This window comes from Marmota marmota, unplaced genomic scaffold (genome assembly GCF_001458135.2).
Source record: "Marmota marmota marmota unplaced genomic scaffold, marMar, whole genome shotgun sequence".
Lineage (NCBI taxonomy): Eukaryota > Metazoa > Chordata > Mammalia > Rodentia > Sciuridae > Marmota > Marmota marmota.
Window position 1 is genome coordinate 25,048,746 of NW_025999932.1, and position 19,157 is coordinate 25,067,902.

The 19,157-nt window shown below is 34.4% G+C and overlaps 1 protein-coding gene across 1 annotated transcript in view; it reads right to left on the reverse strand.

The window, feature by feature from the left end:
• Ubl3 (ubiquitin like 3) overlaps positions 1 to 19,157 on the reverse strand; it is a 59,550-nt gene that overhangs the window by 3,546 nt on the left and 36,847 nt on the right. The window contains exons 2-3 of the mRNA XM_048800777.1: positions 8,157 to 8,265; positions 4,242 to 4,328 (exon numbers count right to left, since the gene is read on the reverse strand). Coding sequence (XP_048656734.1) covers positions 4,242 to 4,328; positions 8,157 to 8,265 — 196 coding nt within the window. The remainder of the gene's footprint in view (positions 1 to 4,241; positions 4,329 to 8,156; positions 8,266 to 19,157) is intronic.

Consider the following 19,157-nt stretch of genomic DNA (forward strand, 5'->3'; position numbering starts at 1 on the left):
CATGTGTAAGGCACTGGGTTTGATCTTCAGCACCACATAAAAATAAATAAAATAAAGGTATTGTGTCCATCTACAACTTAAAAAATTATTTTAAAAAAGAGATATATGCTTTTAAATCTAATAGTAATTCATTATATAGTAATATAATGTTATATTAATATAATAGTAATATAATATAATATAGTAATAGTATTCGGTATAGTAAAATTACTACACCGAATAGACTCAAGACAAAAAAATGACAAACTTACTTTTAGACATTTATTCTCAACCTTGTACTCTTTACTTAGAAAATAATCTTTAAAAGGTCAAATTCACTCAGTATTATTAATAATCATTGTTTTCTAATTAAGCCTTTAAAAGGTATTTTTCACTCATAATAAAAATTGTAATATAAAATATTTCAGACACAGAATAATCCACATACCTATATACTGATGAACCTAATGGAGCAAATACAAACATCAAGCTTTCATGGTAAATCACTTTATTATTCTATATATAAAATCAGAAGCAGCCAGTATATCTAACTTCTAGCTGAGGCTGGCCTTGAACTTGTGATTCTCCTGCTTCAGACTCCTGAATTGCTGGGATTACAGTCAAGTGCCATTGCATAGGCTAGGCTGGGCTCAGTGGTATGCTGCTGTAGAATTTTAAAAATCCCAGTTGTCTTCAATACTAAGTACTAATCCATAGAAGCAAGGTGAATTTCCAAAGTGCTCCTGAGTAACTCACCCTTAGAAGCTATAAATTTAATTGGTAGGTACTATTATTTTTCTTCTCCATACATGAATTTTAGCCAGAAACACTGGACATTAACACAATAGTAAAGGTGAAGGAAGAGGAATAGAATTAAAAACGCTTTCTCCTTTCTTCACTGTAGATGCTTGGCTTCCCACTATGACTGGACAATAACCAGAACAAAGGTTTTCAACCTTTAGCCTACATAAAAATCAATGGGGAGTAAAACTGGGAGATGGTGGAGGGTGGTGCAGGCAGAAATATGCAAAATGAGTATCCCTGAGGACCAGAGGCATAGCTCAGTAATAGAGCACTTGCCTAGTGTGCACAAGCCTCTGGGTGCCATTCCTAGCAACACACACACGCACACGCACATATCATAAACAGATGAAAATGTTTTGAAAAATAATCCCCAAGGTGATTCTTACGTCCACTGTCTCAGAACCACCCTTGGAGAAACACTGAGCCATAATTCATTGACCACCAAAGATTTGACTGGTCACCACCATCTTCTTCATCCTTTAATTAGTAAGGCTGTCACCACATCTTTCTTTTAGTGACCTGAAATTCCATGTAATTTTAAGGCTACACCTCAAAAAAGAGGATTCAGCAAGCCTGTGATTCCAGCTGTTCAGCAGACTGAGGCAGAAAGTTCATCAGTTAGAGGCCAGCCTGAGTAACTTAGAAAGACTCTATCTCAAATAAATAAATACAGAGGACAGGGCTGGGTCTATGGCTCAGTGGTAGAGCATTTGCCCAGCATGTGTGAGGCTCAGGTTCAATCCTTAGCGCCACATAAAAATAAACAAATATAGGCATTCTGTCCATACACAACTACAAAAAATAAATAAATAGTCAGGGGATGTAGCACAGTGGTAGAGCACCCTAGATTCATTTCTCAGTGTAGGGCTAAGGCAGGGGGCAGGCAGAAAGGATATAGGGATATGTTTTAAGAGACTTATAATCAAAAATTTAAGCTTGACATTTATTGAGCCACAAAATTTCAAGAATGGCAGAAAAACTGGGCTCAGTGGTACGCTGCTGTAGTCCCAGCTACTTGGGAGGCTAAGACAGGAGGACTATTGGCGCCCAGAGAAGGAGGTAGGCCTAAGCAACATAGCAAGACCCAAAAGAAAAATAAATTTGCTGAGAATGCCTAGGTCTCCTATTGAATCACCTACATAACTGAACCCCACCCTGGGCAGTAGCCCCACTATTTTATATTCATTTCACTGCTTGAATATCTCCTATAAGGAAGCATCTCAGTTCTTGCAAGGTGGCTCATTCTTTCATGAGCTCAATGTATTCAAACATTTTCCCTTATATCTAATTTAAAAAAATAGGGGCTGGGGTTGTGGCTCCATGGTAGCACGCTTGCCTAGTATGCGTGAGATACTGAGTTCGATTCTCAGAACCACATACAAATAAATAAAATAAAGGTTCATCAACAACATATATATATATAAATAAAATGCCTGCCTTTGATTTGCAGTTACTGGTTATACACTTCCAATCAAAGGGCTACAAAGAACAAGTCTAGGGCCATATAAAACAGACCTAAGACTTCTTCCATACTAGCCATTTAAATATTTGAAAAACCTGCTATTGCCCTGTATGCTGTTCTCCTTTATTGCGGACATCCAAGAATATAAAGGGGGACAAAAAAGAAAAACTGAAACCAAAAAGGCAAACAGCTGAATGGCATTTTAAAATTCTGGTCAAACACCGAGTTGCACAGGTCTGGCTATGCTCCTACACACTGTCTAAATCACTAAGGCCAGAGATGGCTTATTTTGCTTCTGAAAAGATTAAAAACAACACAGAATGACAATAATAAAAATATGAGTCAGCCTGTTAATTATTCTAAAATAAATTCCAAAAAACTATAGGTAAAAATTTACAATAAAAAATTTGCGATTAAATGGGAATAAGTCAATAATTTTGATCTGAACACAAATTCTATGATCTTTAATATAACACTGGATCATTTGGTCACTGCAGAAAAATAATTAAGAAATGGGAGTTGATGGGAAACCGCACATATAGATCAATACTCAGAGGAGATGGAGAATCTCAAAATTAACTCATATAGTTAAAAGCTTAAATTTCAACCAATATTTACCAATTTACATAACATCTTGTTTAATTAATATAACATCTTGTTTGAGCCACACAGAATTAAAATAAAAAAGACTAAAAATGGCTCCATTCTTAATGAATGTACAATACATCCAACGCACTCCTAGTCAATCTTTACATGAAGGCTGGTTTATCTAATTATATAAAAACTGTAAAAAGAGCTGCAAACAAAAACAGCTTTAGTTTTAAATAACAGCTATTTCTTGGAGGCCACAGCATATTTTTAGGCCAGTTATAACACCAAAACTGAGTTATATGAAAGATTATATACAATGTACCAACTTGACACTGTCTAAAGCGTTGCATGCATCTGCTTTAGTCCTTATAACACACGACTTTTACAGCAGATTGTATCTGTCCTATGTACTGGAGCACCTTAAAAGGAGATTTTATCTTTCATCCCAGAATTCCCAAGATTTTATTACTGTCTTGACACATAAGAAGAGTTCAATAAACTTTGCTAAATAAGTGAATAAAACTGTTCTACCTTTAAGGAAAAATACATTAAATACTTCACTGTTAGATTTAAGGGAAAAAAAATCTGACAATAATGAAAAAGATATATTTATATTTTGTCTGCCTACAAATTTCCAATTATCTGAATATATCTGAAATTGTATACTAAAAATAAAACAAACCCTATTTATGATAGAAAATGCACCCCATAAGGGGGCACTATTGAGCTACCATTTTCCTAATCACACATAAAGAACAATTAACAGCTAATTATTAAAGTGTCTACTACATGTCAAGCACCATTTTAAGGTGTTTGAATATATACACTAACACCCCTCCTAACCTATGAAATTGGCACTATTGAATTCCCTATTACTGATGAAGTTACTGGGACACAGATCTTAGTTGTCATTTATTCATGGTTATACAGAGAAATCAGGGTACAATGTGGACAGTTTGGTTCCAAAATCTGTTCTTTTAACTACTATATTAGACTCATGGCTGTCATTTACTTTTATTCTCATATGATCACAACGATGATCAGCTGCAGTCAAATTAAGAACGCTTCATTATATTTGAAAACCAATTATCAGACTTTTTTTCGTTTGTCCAATTTTAACTTTAAAAATTACATCTAAATTACATTATCCAGAAGTACAATAAAATTACATCTATTATGTAACAGTATAAACTTCTAACTATACTGGGATAGAGTTTATTTTATAAAGTAGAGCTAAAACTAATTTAACAGAATGCAAAGCGTAAAGGAGTAGGCATACTGAAAACAGAATTCAGAGTTGAATTTGTAACGTTTTTTAGTAAAATCCAAGACTTAAGCATTTAAAATAAATGAACAATGCTACCATGAGACAGACATGAAGTCTCATTACAAAGGTGACTATTACCTCCTAAGGTGACATTTCCATGCAGAAATCGTCCTTGATAAATGAGTCGTAGAATATTTGGACTGCTGACCTGTTCTTCTTCCCAGTCTGAAAAGAATGCAAGGCAAAGGTTAAGTGCATTTCAACACATACCTGAGGTGCTGCTACTGCGTTGTTTTAAAAATTCAGATTCAAGTCAGTTGGAGTATATCAAAGAAGACACTTGGAGCTTCCAAATAATTGAAATAGATACTATTCATGCATTTGCTGCAGCCTTTATTCTTTCTGACTCTTCTCATTAAATAGCAAGATATGCAAGAGTATATAGTTTTTGCTTTTTAAAGAATACTAAAGTATGTCAAATTGTAGACCTGAAGTTTTAACAATTAAAAGAAAAACAGCCTGAAAAAAATCTAATCCCTGCGTAGAGGTATATCATTTGAAAATTAATTTCAATTACCAGTAAATAACAGGCAATATTATAATGTTGCAATATCTGTATCTGTTAAAAAATATATATTCAAGGCTTGAAACAACCCACTTAAAAAAGACTTGTTAAAGAACTTAAGATAGTAAATAATGGACACATATTATTTATCATCTTTTTGAGGCCAACAGGCAAAAATTATTAATGACACAACTTTAGCTCACCTTTTCCATGATAAATACTTAGAACAAACTCCCCAAATAATATGTATAGAAGATACTATATAAATATGAAAGCTAGGAAAGTACACAAAGAAAATCAATAGCAAACTGGTAACAATTTATAAAATGGGTGACAGAATATTTAATTTTAGCCTATAACTTATGTTAATAGTAAAATATGGAATATCAGTTCATGAAAATAATGGTTTAAAGACACTGGTATTATGGCAGGTATGGTGTTAGTAATTTTTATTGAGTTGTAGATGAACAATTTAAGCTCTGGTTTTGATAACAATTTAAGAATTCCTTTTTCATCTTTGTCAGCAATTCTAGTATGATGTGTTTGTTTCCTATGGAAGTTCCTGTGGTCAGGAGATAACTGTTGACTCAAAAATAATTTAAATACTCCAAAAACAGGAGATAAGGTAAACATAGACTTTCCCTTTTGACTTTTTGAAAAAGTTTTCAAAATGATTACTATGAATGTGAGAAAAATCACTGCCTCAAAGTGACTCAGGCATAGCAGAAATCAGTAGAGGAGAAATGAATCTGTCATTTCCTGTACCCCTGCCTCCTGCCTTTTCTCCCTTCCTCTGGTAACAGCCTTTGCTGCCTTCTGACTCCACTGATTCTAGGGACCTCCTTTTCTAGAAGACAGATCAAATAAGCTGCATTAATATGACTCTGAATTTATCACTTCTAAAATCATTCTTTTATAGAATATTTCTGGTCAAGATTTAAGTGTTCCATAGATAAGAAGGCAAATGACAGGACCTGTCTAAATCACAAGGGGAAGGAGGGAAGGCTGGTATTCTAAAAATCTTTTAAAAACTTTTTTAAAATGCAAAAAATTAAAGCCACATGGTTCATTATCTTATACAGAGTCTCATCACTTCCATGTATTTAATAAGGTATTTCCCCTTCCCTCTCCAAGGATCTAACATTTAAAGAGACAAAAAACAAACTGGAATTTCAGATTTCAGGTATTACTAACCTAACACGTCTGTTTTACTTATTAGCAATATTTCCACAAAATTGCATAGAGTATACCAAAGAAAACTAATTCCTTCTAGAAGTATATGGAACACAAATTATTTTCTATTGATCTGATATTTATCATACCTTGGTTATGGGCATCAAATATTTGTATTTACTAAATTTAAAGATATTACATAATATACACATACTTAAAATTTTAATTTAAGTATTTTATATGAAATAAAATAATTTTTTCTCAGTGGTAGAGCACCTGCCTAGCAGTACGAAGCCCATGCAAGTAAGTAGCATTCAATTGATACAATCAATTTTTAATATTGGTAGATAGTTTGTTCATTTCGGATATGATTTAATAGCAAAGACCTACACTTGATTTTTTCCCTTGAATTAGAATATTTTAAGGCATTAAAATTAATTTTATTATCTAAGTCAAATACTTATGAAAGTCAAAGTATTTCTTTTACCTCAATTTATAATATTGTCCAAATATTATATGGGATTACCTTTTTTGTCTCATTACCTTTTCTACAATATCTATATCAGAAGCCATCTTTGTTTCCCCACCCCACCCCACCCCCACAAAAAACAAACAAACAAAAAATATAAATTAATTTTTTGTATCATACCTAACACAATATCACTCTTAGGTACTTAAAAAATGTTCTTCATACTGATAGTTATCTATCCTGTCTGGCTGTAAAAAAAAATACAATATTCTTAAAGTCCCAAGCTTTTGTCAAATTCCTTGAACCTTTAGCTTCTCTTCCTTCCTGATTTAGGAACTAGCCCCTGGGTTACCAATGTGAAGAAAATTCTAGTAGTTCCACAGTCTTTGCTTAAATCAGTTTCTTAAACTCGGGCCTATAAACCCACAAAGATATCTCCATATGGTCTAAAGGTCCTCTTTAAGAATTTTCAAATTGTATAAATTTTAATGATAATCTGGAAGAGTTCTCTAGATGATTCAAATAATCATTTGATAACAGGTGCACCCTTGGGATTTTAGTACCTTATATGCTTTGGGTTTATGGTTGAACTGGTGCCAAGCAGTCAGCACTTCTTTAATTGTCAAGTGATTAATGAAAAAAGAAGAGAGGGTGATTTAATACTTAAATGATGCATTCTTTGTAGAAGACTGAATGACAATTTGGTACAGAGTATGAATAAAGGTTTTGTGGTGAGCCTGCAGATAAACGGGTCATCATACACCATGCAGGAACACAGGCATGCCAAATTCAACAGTATTCATGGTGCAAACCATGAGTTGGCTTTAGCAAAAATACATCATCTGGCACATTCATGTTCTTAATTTGATCATTATTGGATTTAGAGTTATATTTGCATTTTCTTTGTAGATGCATTTTAGTTCTGTGCTTTTTTATGGCTTAATAAGGAATTATAATTGGGTTTTATGCTTCTATATTTTAAAACATCCATTATAATAAAAATAAGTCAGTACTAGGGAATCTGTAAGAATTTTCTTTCTCTAAAAAAGGTTCCTTATGTTATTTAAAGTTGAGAAACACTGACCTAATTGATTCATTTTGTATACACTGTGGTCTTTGTTGAAACAAGCCTTGTCCTTTAAAAGTTCAAAATGCTTTGCTAATAAAATTAAATGAAATCAGCTGAAACAGACTTATCCCTATGGTACATGCCATAAAAGGGTCATGACGACACTTGGGGAAGTTCAAAGGAAGAACATAAACTAAAGATTCATTTAAGGGAGGCAAGACAGAGTCTTTCTTAGATGGGAAAGAAGCAGAGAAAGAAGGAACACCACACATTCTCCAAAATTGCTCGTTATAGACACTGGCTTGAAAATGCAAAGCATAAACAAATTTTCCCCTTTTTTAACCTTGTTCAGGAAACACATGAACTGGCATAAATGAGAAGTCAACTTTGTTTCAAACTTAATTTTAAATAGACTTTGTATGGAGTAGATAAAGAGAATGTATTATAATCTGTTAATGATAGTTTTTTTCCTTTTATTTTGTTTTTGTTATAAATAGCAATCTGTGTATTAATTATTTTGTGTTTTTCTATTTAAAAAATATTTTTCATTTACACTAAAACAATTCCATGGAAAAAGGAGAACTCTGCATACTGAGCTCCTTATACAATTTTGGAATGAGAAAACTAAATGGCACAAATCTAGGGAAGGATACAAGTCCTCAATTATTTTTTTTCTTTTTCATTCGATGCATATATAATGTTGACAAAATGTCTGTAAAACAAGGGATAGCATCAACAGTTAACAGTGTTCATCCTCAGGAGAAAAACGCCACTTACCCATTGGCCAATTGTCATACACATGCTTTGCAATGTCAGACGCAGAATCATTGGGAGAAAACAGGAACTCTTTTGTTTTTCCACTCACCAAGATGAGGCGTAAATTTATCTGAAAGAAGACAAGTATCCTCTTAATAAAAGTCTTAAAATTTGAAAACTTACCAAAAAATGACTTGTATAGGAAAAATGAAAAGGCAAACCAAATTTAATTATGCTTTTAAATTTAACTACTTTGACAATGTTCAGAATCGGACTTTTGCAAGGTTATCACTACTCCTATAGAATACACATTTTTCTATTGAGAAACTAATAAAACTGTAGACCATGTGGATCTTATTACTTAAACAGGGCAGAGACAATAGTCTGAGGTCCACTGGACTCACATTTCCAAGACAATATATATTTGCTTATAGCATTCTAAACATCTTTTTTCACAATGTTCACTTTTTAATATTTTTTGCCATAATTAACAATGCTATTTAAAAAAATAACCCTATCTATTCATTTCCACATAAGTCATGGAAATATAAGCGTACTTTTCTACAGCTCTGGGCTTCTGTAAAGAATCAGAAAAACTTCACTATAAGTTGGGTCTGGTTGAGAGCTGAGCCCTGGAACTAGGCAGTCTAGCCTAGTGCTGTTATATATAAAGAACAAAGAATGGCACTGTTCCTGTTCAAGCTGTGCCAAGTCCCAGGTTATCCTAGTACTCTTCAGTTACCAAAATATGTATTTTTATTATTAAAAATACCAGATAATCTGTAAGATACTTAAGCCCACAATGAGTAAACTGGTAGCTACTGCAGTACCATGAAGACACCAAGGTCACAGATTTACTACTTAATCACACTCAGGATTAATGTCACTCCTAGTGCCCACTCCTATGTTGAAGACCTAACTCCCAAAGCAACTGTCTTTAGGAGGAAATAGGGGTTAAGAGAGGTGCTAGGATGGGGCTCTGATTCCTACCACTACGGTCTCAGAAGAGGAGAAAGAGAAGAGAAAGAGCACTGTGTACTCACTGGCCTGCAAGCCCCTCTCTCACTTTCTCATTGCCCACTGCCCCACAGCTACAGTGAGGACAGAGAGAAGGGGCCCACACCAGAACCCAACCATGCTGGCATCCTTATCTTGGACTTCCAGACTCCAGAACTGTGAGAAAGAAATATTTTTTAAGCTGTCCAGTCTGTTTGTTATGGCAGCCAAAGCAGCCAAATACTTTAAGAAAGATATAAGAAATGTGAGACTACCTTTAGGAAGGAAAGCAACATTGGATAAGATAGAAACTAAAACCAAATTATTAGAAAGGAAAAACATTTTGTTAATTATTATTAAAAAAAATATCCATGGGTTGCTAAGCAAATAAGCTGTTTATTGGTAAGGCTAAGAAAAGGTATAAAGTAAGGTTAAATTTATACTGTAGTTTTAACTGAAAAGTCAAAATTTTCTATTTTTGTTTTCCTATCTTTCTATATTAAAAAAAATGAGGACTCTCATCTAAGTTCTCAGCATTTCCTATTTTTAAGCTAACATATATCAATATCACAAAGAAACTGATAATATATTTTTATATTTCAAAGATCAATGGTCTAAAACAGTTTATGATTTATATATTCAGAATATTAGAAACTTTTAGTCTTTAGATGCAGGTTTTAAAAGAATCAAATATTTTTTCATGTTTATAAATGGGTATGAATTTTCCGTTTGAAACAGAGCTGACTAAGCCTTCCTCATGGACACTGCCCTGCTGCATATGCTTAGTACCCCTGCCCAACTCCAGTAAACATTCAAATTTTTAACTCATGGTAGAGTTTGAATGTGGCTCTGAGCTACAAAATGAGAACAAACAGCAGGGTAAGATTTTATTACAGTCTTCTACTCAGAAGGAACTTTAATCATCCCTCTGGGTAAAGAAAGGAGAGAATATAATACTTTTAACACTAAAAATTTCTATCAAATCTTATAGTTAGAAGTATCCTAAACTGAAGAGTTAAAGGCTCTCCAATGGAAACAGCTTATGTTCAAAATTAAAAACAGTAGCAGTCTATCCAAACATTAAGTTCCAGGGCAAAGGAACCCATTGCCTGAAACACCTGCAGTGCCTGGAACAGTGCCAGGCATGTAATAGGTTTTTAACCAGTTTTTGGTCACTGATTCATATTTGAGCTTCCTCAGTATTAAGAAGCAAGTGGAAGTGCAGACTGGAAAGGCAGAGGCTAAAATCAAAGCCTGATCAGTACACTGAGCTTTGTTTTGAATGAATAGCTCAATATGTAGAATGGGAGTTAGTGTGCTTTGGACAGGTGGGTAATTCAAACAGGTAAGCACCTCAATCTTTAATTTTCTGAGAACGGGATCTTTATTTGTCAGCACCATGGCACAGTTAATTTAACACTATCATTCAGTAAGACACTTTGAGAAGTAAAATTAATTCTGGACTACATATTAACCTACATGTTGGGCCTGGTTTTCAAATAATGATAAAGATTGGGTTATTGATATAGAAGATGAAGAGACTGGTCTCAACTTGGTTCTATGCTTCTGTGTATGAAATAAACTTGCTCCTAGGCTGTATATTTTAGGCTGTAACATTAATGGAGGAAAACCCTAAATTTCCCAATTTTTTTTTTAGAGGAAATTTTGAAAGCAATCACCCAGATAAACACCTACATACCCAGGATGGTCAGCAGTTATTTTTCCAATATTAACAGAATCTTCTCAGACTTATTCAAGATAAATAATGTTAATCATATTTCCTCTCAGTTAATGCATGGCAACTTCTATAAATGTGAGCAAGCTTTAAAATACTATGCACTTATCTAAATATTTACTAATGAAAGACATTTTTACTTCTTTGAAGGCAAGTTAAGTCAATCTATAAAATACTTTTAATAAAAATCTTTGCTTGTGGGCAGATAAGGATAATTTTAAAATAAGACTTTTATTTACAGTTTAAAATGTGATATACTTTTGTGTACATACTTGTCTAAAAAGAAAACTGTTATTAAGACTCTGAATGACTTGGTATGAGATGGAGTTCCCATTATGTAATGAATTCCCAGGGGATAGCATTTAGACCATCTAAATGAATTATACATTTTATAATTACTTTTGAGGCAAAACAAAGACTATTAGTAAGGAAAAACTGCCATGATCATTTCCTGTAAGGCCAATGGAACAACAAGAACTCTTCAGTGCATGTAATTCAAGTTTTAAAAAGTTTTCAAACTGCCATTTCTACTTGCTAGATTAAATCAATTTGGAATTTAATCTAGAATTTAATTCATACAATAATTTTTTTAATTGGTCAGTATGGAAAAATGAGGGGAGAGAAAGAGGGAAAATGGAAAACAGAACTGACTGGAACAGTTTTGAAAATAAAAGACAATTATAGAGATGGACAATGTCCTGGGCTGGGGATATAGCTCAGTTGGTAGAGTGCTTGCCTTGCATGCACAAGGCCCTGGGTTCAATCCCCAGCACCACAAAAACAAATCAAGATGGACAACGTCCTTTAAAAAGAAATATGACTGTTTTCTACCAAGAAACTAACATGTTGATAAAAAAAAAAAATATATCCCCACTTCTCCTCTGGGAGTCTGAGAGAGAGTGATTACCGGGGTTCTCTACTTTATGGTTGAATTTTTAGAAAACTATCAGCAGAAAAACATTTGACCTCATATCTGCCTTTTCGCTAAATGGCAAATGGGAAAGGTGTTAGACCCTATTTGCAAATCACTTTTTAAAAGCCCTTAACTTATGCCAGGGGAATCAGGCTGAGTGAAAAAAAAGCCAATCCCAAAAGGTTATACACAGTATGATTCCACTTAAATGATAAGACTCTTGAAATAACAAAATTATAGTGATGAAGAACAGATCAGGGGTGGCCACGTGTTAGGAGAGAGAAGGGAGGAGGAAATGCTGTGTCCATAAAAGCCTGGCATGAGGGATCCTTGTGATGGCACTGTTCTGAACCTTGATGTGGTAATGCTCACAAGAACTACATGTGATAAAACTGCACAGAACTAAACACACATACACACATGGGCTTTGTAAAACTGGGCAAATCTGGGTAAAGTCTGCGGATTTTTTCAATATCAGATTTGTGTTGTGATAATTGTGGTCACGGAAGACACTTCCATTAGGGAAAACTGGGTGAAGAATATATGGGATTTCTTTGCATTATGCCTTCCAACTGGAAAGAAATTTATAATTATTTCAAAATAAATTTTTTTAAAAGCCCTTAGCTTCCTAAAAACTTACATGGTATTAAGTATGTATCTGTCTGTAGTTATTTTTATTTCCACTTGAAGATGAACATTTTTTTAAAAAAATATTGTATTAAAATAGCTATATTTTTTCTAGAAAAAATAAACAAATTTGAAAATAGATGAACATTTTCTTTATTCTACAGTTATAGATTTGTAAATGGCGTATTTCAAATTTTTATTAACTACTGAAAAAAAAATGATGGAGAAACTATTTTATTTTTCTAAATAAGACTGATTTTAAATAGAAATTATTCAAGTATCTGTAGTCTTAATATAGTGATGATATATTTCATAATCTTTCTTTTATTCATTCATTTATTCAAGCATTTTCTGATACACATCTGCTTGATGTCTGGATTATAAAGATTTGGCACAAAAGCTCGAGGATTTTATAACCTTGAAGCTAATTCAGACAAAGAAAGAACTATGAAAAAGAGGGGTAGCGAGGATATAAAATTATTTACAATGCTCAATAAATGTCTGCCGAATGAAATTCAAAAATAATAAAAAAGGAAGTATCTGAGGGGCTGAGATGTCCAGAGTAAGATGTAGAAGAGTGAATTTAAAAAGTAAAACCAACAGCTTGCATTTACTGAGTGGCTTACTTATTATATTTCAGGTACAGCATTTACTAAGGCCACCCAGCCATCTCTCAAACAGGCATTACTACCTCCATTTGAGAGCTGTGGGAAAGGCCGGGGTTTTAGTATCTACCTACCTGACCACTCTGCTAATGACACTCAGCAAATTCTTACTGGGACCCCCACAGTCCTATTTATCCTCCAACAACCTCTAGAACACTCTTGCTTTCCTTATGCTCCAAAACATAGATGCCTACATTTGGTTCTTAAAACTACCAATTCTTCCTGCCTTAAGGTCTTTACCTAACTTATTCCTTCTGCCAAGAATACTCTGTGCTCTGCATTCCCCATCCCAAGCCACACTTCCAAATCTCAATATACTTTACTACTCAGTGTCTTAGTCCGATGAACACCCTCAATGGTTTACATATGCTTGAAAAGGATGGCATAAATCAATCCTCCTCAATTTAATCATCCTAGATGAAATCATGAATTTAATTTTTTGAGAAAAAGAGTTGGAAAATAATTTAAAGGAGAATTGGAGAAGCCAAGAAAATATTGGTATCCACCCTACCACCAAATGGGGTTGTTGCAAGCAAATCTATATTTTTGAAGAAATTTTAATATAAGACAGCTGTGAAAACAGATTTTAACCCATAAGAAAATACATCTGAATTCCTATCTAGGAATTCACTCATACTCAGTGGACAAAGGCATGGAATTACAAACTAAGGTACACTGAGATCTGCTAAATCCACCAAAGCCATGGGATCTTTTTCTACATTCCTTTAGCACTTAACATGTTGTACATTCTAACATATTACATACGAAAAACTGTTGTAGGTGGGAAATTCAGTGGAATACCATATTTGAAAATGTAGAAACTTTTACCTGTTCTAAGAAAAGCAGAGAGGTCTCTAACTTAAGTTCCTAAGTAAACTTTTCTATCTCCTCATTTACTAGGGATGTGAATTTCTGAAGCTATATTCCAAAGCAATATTTAATATTTTTGAAATTATGAGTCATTTGACTACTTATTTTAAAAACACTTTGAACACAACATGAAGAAGTTTGATGGGTTATAAAGATGAATGAATAATAGTGAATTAGCCTACATGCTTTCTATGCAGATTGATTTTTTATTCCTCATCAGAGAAGAAACAAAGAAAACTTGGGGTTTTTGTAAGTACATTTTAGAATCAAAGTATGTAGTTCAAAATTTATGAAGCATTTAGTGTTTGGTACACAGTAAGTACCTAATTAGCTATTATCACAAATTATCTACCATCACAGTAAGAGTTTACTAAATTACATAATACTACTATATAACATTTTATATAGTACTTTATAATGTATTTTCTTAGTCCTTTATAATATACATTTAATTTAGAATAAGTTTGGGAAGCAGATAAAATTAAACTTCCATGAAAAGACGGACAATTCATGGCAATTCTTGTAAATTATTCCTAAAATTATTAATTTTTTTCAAGTTCCAAATCCTATAAAACTTCCTATAAAATATGCGGCTCTGAAATCAAGCTACAGTTTTGTATCACTTTAAAACCTGACTATATCCTTTTAAGACCTGCAGATAGGATACAAACTAGCTGCTTTAACTGGATTTCAACATGCTAATGATAGTTGATAGTGTAAGTAACAAATCTGAATGAAGCCAGAGCACCCACTGTGGGGCACTGGCTTTGTGTCTAGGGAAATCTTTGTTTTGAGGGATTTTCAGGTCTCCTGGCTCACTAAAGTAAGAACTACTGGATACAGCACAATTGTTCTGAGAACTAAATGCTAAAGATATTAAACTAAAGATAGAAGAAAAGGAGCTGGCAAAGAAAATAACAATATAGGGGACCCTGGGGGGAGAGCAAATTTTTCCCATATTCATGATATATTTTTATGTATTTCAGGGAGATGACAATTGTCTTTACTCTGCCCATCTCCCATTAGTGGAAACATGATGGATGGTAGATTTTTGGGGCGAGGCAGCCTGAAATCATAGGGAAGGAAGGTAATGTTAACTATCAATAAGGTGCCAGGAAGGTTTCCTCACATATATTATTTAATTGGAATAGTTCTTGCTTGTGTCATATTTCAACACCTAGTTCAGTACTTTCTATTTTTTCTAATCACTTAATTACACCAGTAAATCCAGATATGACACAGGATGAGTTTTTCAAATGTCTGTACTTAAATCTGTCTTGGCTTCGTACCATTATTTAACCTTCCACAATATTCCTTTTGAGCTAAGGGTTTGCTCCTTTGTGTCCATTCCCAGATTCTCTTCCTTCTACTTATTTTATACTATTATCAATTTCTCAATACTACTTTAAATGTTATGCCTTCACAAACTCCTCAATCCTTCAACACAATAAACTTTTAAAGCTGAAAGGAGCCCAGAATTCATCTAGTTCACAGCTAGAGAATGGACCAGGGAAGAGAGCCCAAGAGGCCAGTTAGTGGCAAAGAACAATTAGAAAATCCTAGTTTTCTCTTAGGTTAGAGTTTTTTCTAGCATATCCTCAACAATACCCTCTCAACACTCCCTTGAGATCCTTCTAAATATCTGATTCCAGTCTTTTCCAAATAGCTACTCTAGAAGGATTTGATTTTCTCTTAGGATTCAAATAACTTTTCAGACAAAAAAACCTCCTTAATCTGCTACATACAAACTGAAAACTAATCCTGTGTCCTTCTGAGCCAGGAAACTCCTGAGAAATAGTTACTATGAGAAAAAGGGTTTTTATTTACTGTGAAATAAGTTTGGAAATGTATTTAAAATTTCAAGTAACATGGTGACAGAGGCTAGGGGGAGGGAATAATGGGAAGTGATTGCTTAATGGGTATAAAATTTCAGTTTTGCAAGATGAAAGGAGTTCTGGAGATGGGTGGTGGTGATGGCTACAAAACATTATGAATATATTTAATACCAATAAACTATAATTATTAAATGGTTAACAGCAAATTTTATATGCATTTTACAATATAAAAATTAAAATAACTGAATGTTTTTGCTCTGTTTATTTCATTTTGTATTTTCCTTGTAAACCTTTTAACTACTGCATGTTAGTGTTTTGTATAGGTACTTCTAAAAACAAACAAACAAACAAACAAAACTGGGTTAATTTGAGATAATAAGCCATCTCCTACAGTATATATACAGCTGACTACCAGTACTAATACTGACCCCAATTAAAGGAAAAGGGTAACTGTAAAGTAATAGATATTCAAGTTATAACTTGTTACTCCCTCTATAAGACTGGGAAACTGGCTTGCTGGGTGTTTAAAACTTGGGAGACCAAAGTCAAGGAAGTAAAAAGACCAAGGAAAAAGCAGCCAACATTTTGGTCCTCGCCCTTTAAGGTCAGCCAGGACCCAGAGAACAACAGGACACCTCTCTGGTCCCTGCAACTCCAGTGAGTCACCAGATCTGCTGATCAGGGAGAGAGAGACAGGAGCCTAGAGAACAGGAAGCCAATCAGTGCACATCCTGCAAAGAGGAGGGTCATTGGAGACAGAAATGTCCCTGATTCTTCCAAGAGAAGCCTCATATGGTCAGCAGGACCCTGACCCATCCTGGAAGATGGCACTATTGGTAGAGGAAAGCTAAAGGAGCCAAGAGGCTTTGCACACATCCCTAAGAGTGATCTCTGAGGAATCTCAGCTGACTCTTCAGAGTAGATAGGACCAAGGTCAGTTTTGACCAACTTGATCCTAAACATCTGGCAAGAGAGTATAGCCTGAGCACAGTCCTACATGAACATTTAAAAGGAAAAATACTCTTTTTAAAATGTAACTCAAGATGTACACTGTGTCAGCCATACCAAAAGTTAAATAAAGCTGGAAGCTATAAAGGAAGGGGCCTTATGTGGGAGTGCCTAATAATAATGATCACAAAGTATGTTAGAGTTGCAAGTTTGTCCTGAGTTAATTTGAGTCTGATCTCATAGACCTACAAATTTTCTTACTCCTACATTGATAAATTTGATCTGTTTTTCACTCATAAGATATGTTACTTATGTCTTCATGGTTTTCAGAGTCTGGCTGAAATATGAATTGCTTTTGTGCTAATTGTTCATAAAAATGTAATGCTTTGCTATCTTGTATATTGTTGCCTTAGCATGATCCCTGCCCTATGTATACCTGGCTAGTCACTTGACATCTGCCACTGTGGACCTCAGGACTGCTCTGATGCTGAATGCTTTAACTGTCCAGGCCCACTGACAGAGAAGAAGGACTTATTACTTCCCCCCAACTTCACTGTATTTCAACAGGAAGCAGTTTGGAGATATTGTTGCTCATTTTTCCATAAAAATGGAATGTAGAAATAGAAATTGACAGTGAGGAAATGTAACAGTGGTCCACTTTATGCTATGAATATAGCTCTTGCTGTTTTGCCACTGCAACTTATTTTTTAAAGGGAATGTTTCTCTTCCTCTCCATGCTCCTCCTTAATCTCTCTTCCTCCCTAATCTCAGAGGAAACAGAATCACCTTTCTTCCCCATTTTATGCAGATTTATCTGTTCTTGAATACACACCCACCATGGGAATGAAATAATCCGGGACTTTGGGGAAAATACTAGAAGATCTCAGAAATAACTATCTCCAAAATTAACAAGTGAATTACAACTCCAGAGAACAGTGGAATATAGCCTTTGAATAACCTCTATAAAAGCCCCATCCATGCTGATGGGCAGAATCACAGCCTTTGATACTGGAGTCCCCTGTGCTTCTCCTTTACTAGCAAAGTAATAAAACTTCTTTTCCTTTTTCTCAAAAATAATAATAATAATTTTTAAAAATTAAAACCAGTTTCTTCAACTGCAGAAACCTCTCAGAATCTTTCACATGTCAAAATTTTCAAGGGGCAAGGAGGCCTAGGGTGGTCAAGAAAGACTGTTCTACTTTAGGCTTACTCTTCATAAGACTGAAAACATTAATGTGTGTAAAGACACTAGGCTAGATGCTGTAACAAAAATGATTCAAACACAGTCACTAATTCCACAGTACTCTGGGTTGGCTATAAGGCATTCCACAATCTCAGGAGACAGGTGCAAATAGGTCACTGAAATTCAAGTTTGTTTAGAGATTTTAAAATTTGTTGTGTATTATATACTGATGTGAGAAAAAAAAATTAGTTGTAATAGAAAGTAAACCATCAGTTCTATGGTATTATATTTTTTAGAAAATGTTGAAATAGCTATAATTAAAATAATCTGCTTAGACCTATTGTTAGAGAATGTTAAAGTGACTTTTTACCTTTTATAGCAGCATAATTGTGAATTCAATATTTCTATCTCTGTTTTATAAAAGAGCAGAATATACACAAAGATGGTGTTTTTCTTTTTCTTTTTCTTTTTTTTTTTTTTTTTTTGGGTTATCAGGGATTAAACCCAGGGGTGCTTATCCACTGAGCCACATTCCCAGCCCTTTTTGTATTTTATTTAGAGACAGGGTCTCACTGAGTTGCTTAGGGCCTCGCTAAGTTGCTGAGGCTAGCTTTGAACTTGTGATCCTCCTGCCTCAGCTTCCCCAGCTGCTGGGATTCCAGGTGTGCACGATCTCACCTAACTTTGGGACAGTGCATTTGTCAAGTCAAGAAGTCATGGCAACTTTTTTTTTTTTAACTTTCAACTTAATATATATATATATATATATACTTTTATTTTTATTTTACTACAAAAAGGTTGTTTTGGTTTAGTTCATACAGTCGTATGATTTATAAATGTCCAGTTTGTCCCATATGGCTAAATGCAGAGGATCTGACCTTGTAGTTCCTAAATCCTGTTATCAGGGGTATTCGGGGGTATCTTTTCTCAACCTATGGTTGGTACTCCTCTGGCTGAGTGTTCTGAGCACTGAAAGTCAGGATCTGGAGAACCCGCTGAGATTCAAATGTGGAGCAAGCGAGGTGAAAGGTAAGAAGAGAGGCGTTTTATTTCAAGGTAGTCATAGAAATACGTGGTGCTGGCTGATTTATGATGACATGAGGAAGATTAATCCAGAGCACCGGAGAGAAGCAAAGTGGGTGGGATGCCCATCAGAGGTAATGAGGATAAGGAGGACATTTGCGGTGCAGGTCATGGATGGTCTCAAATTCTGCCTTGCTAAGCAGAGAGCCTGACACCAATCAGAGGAA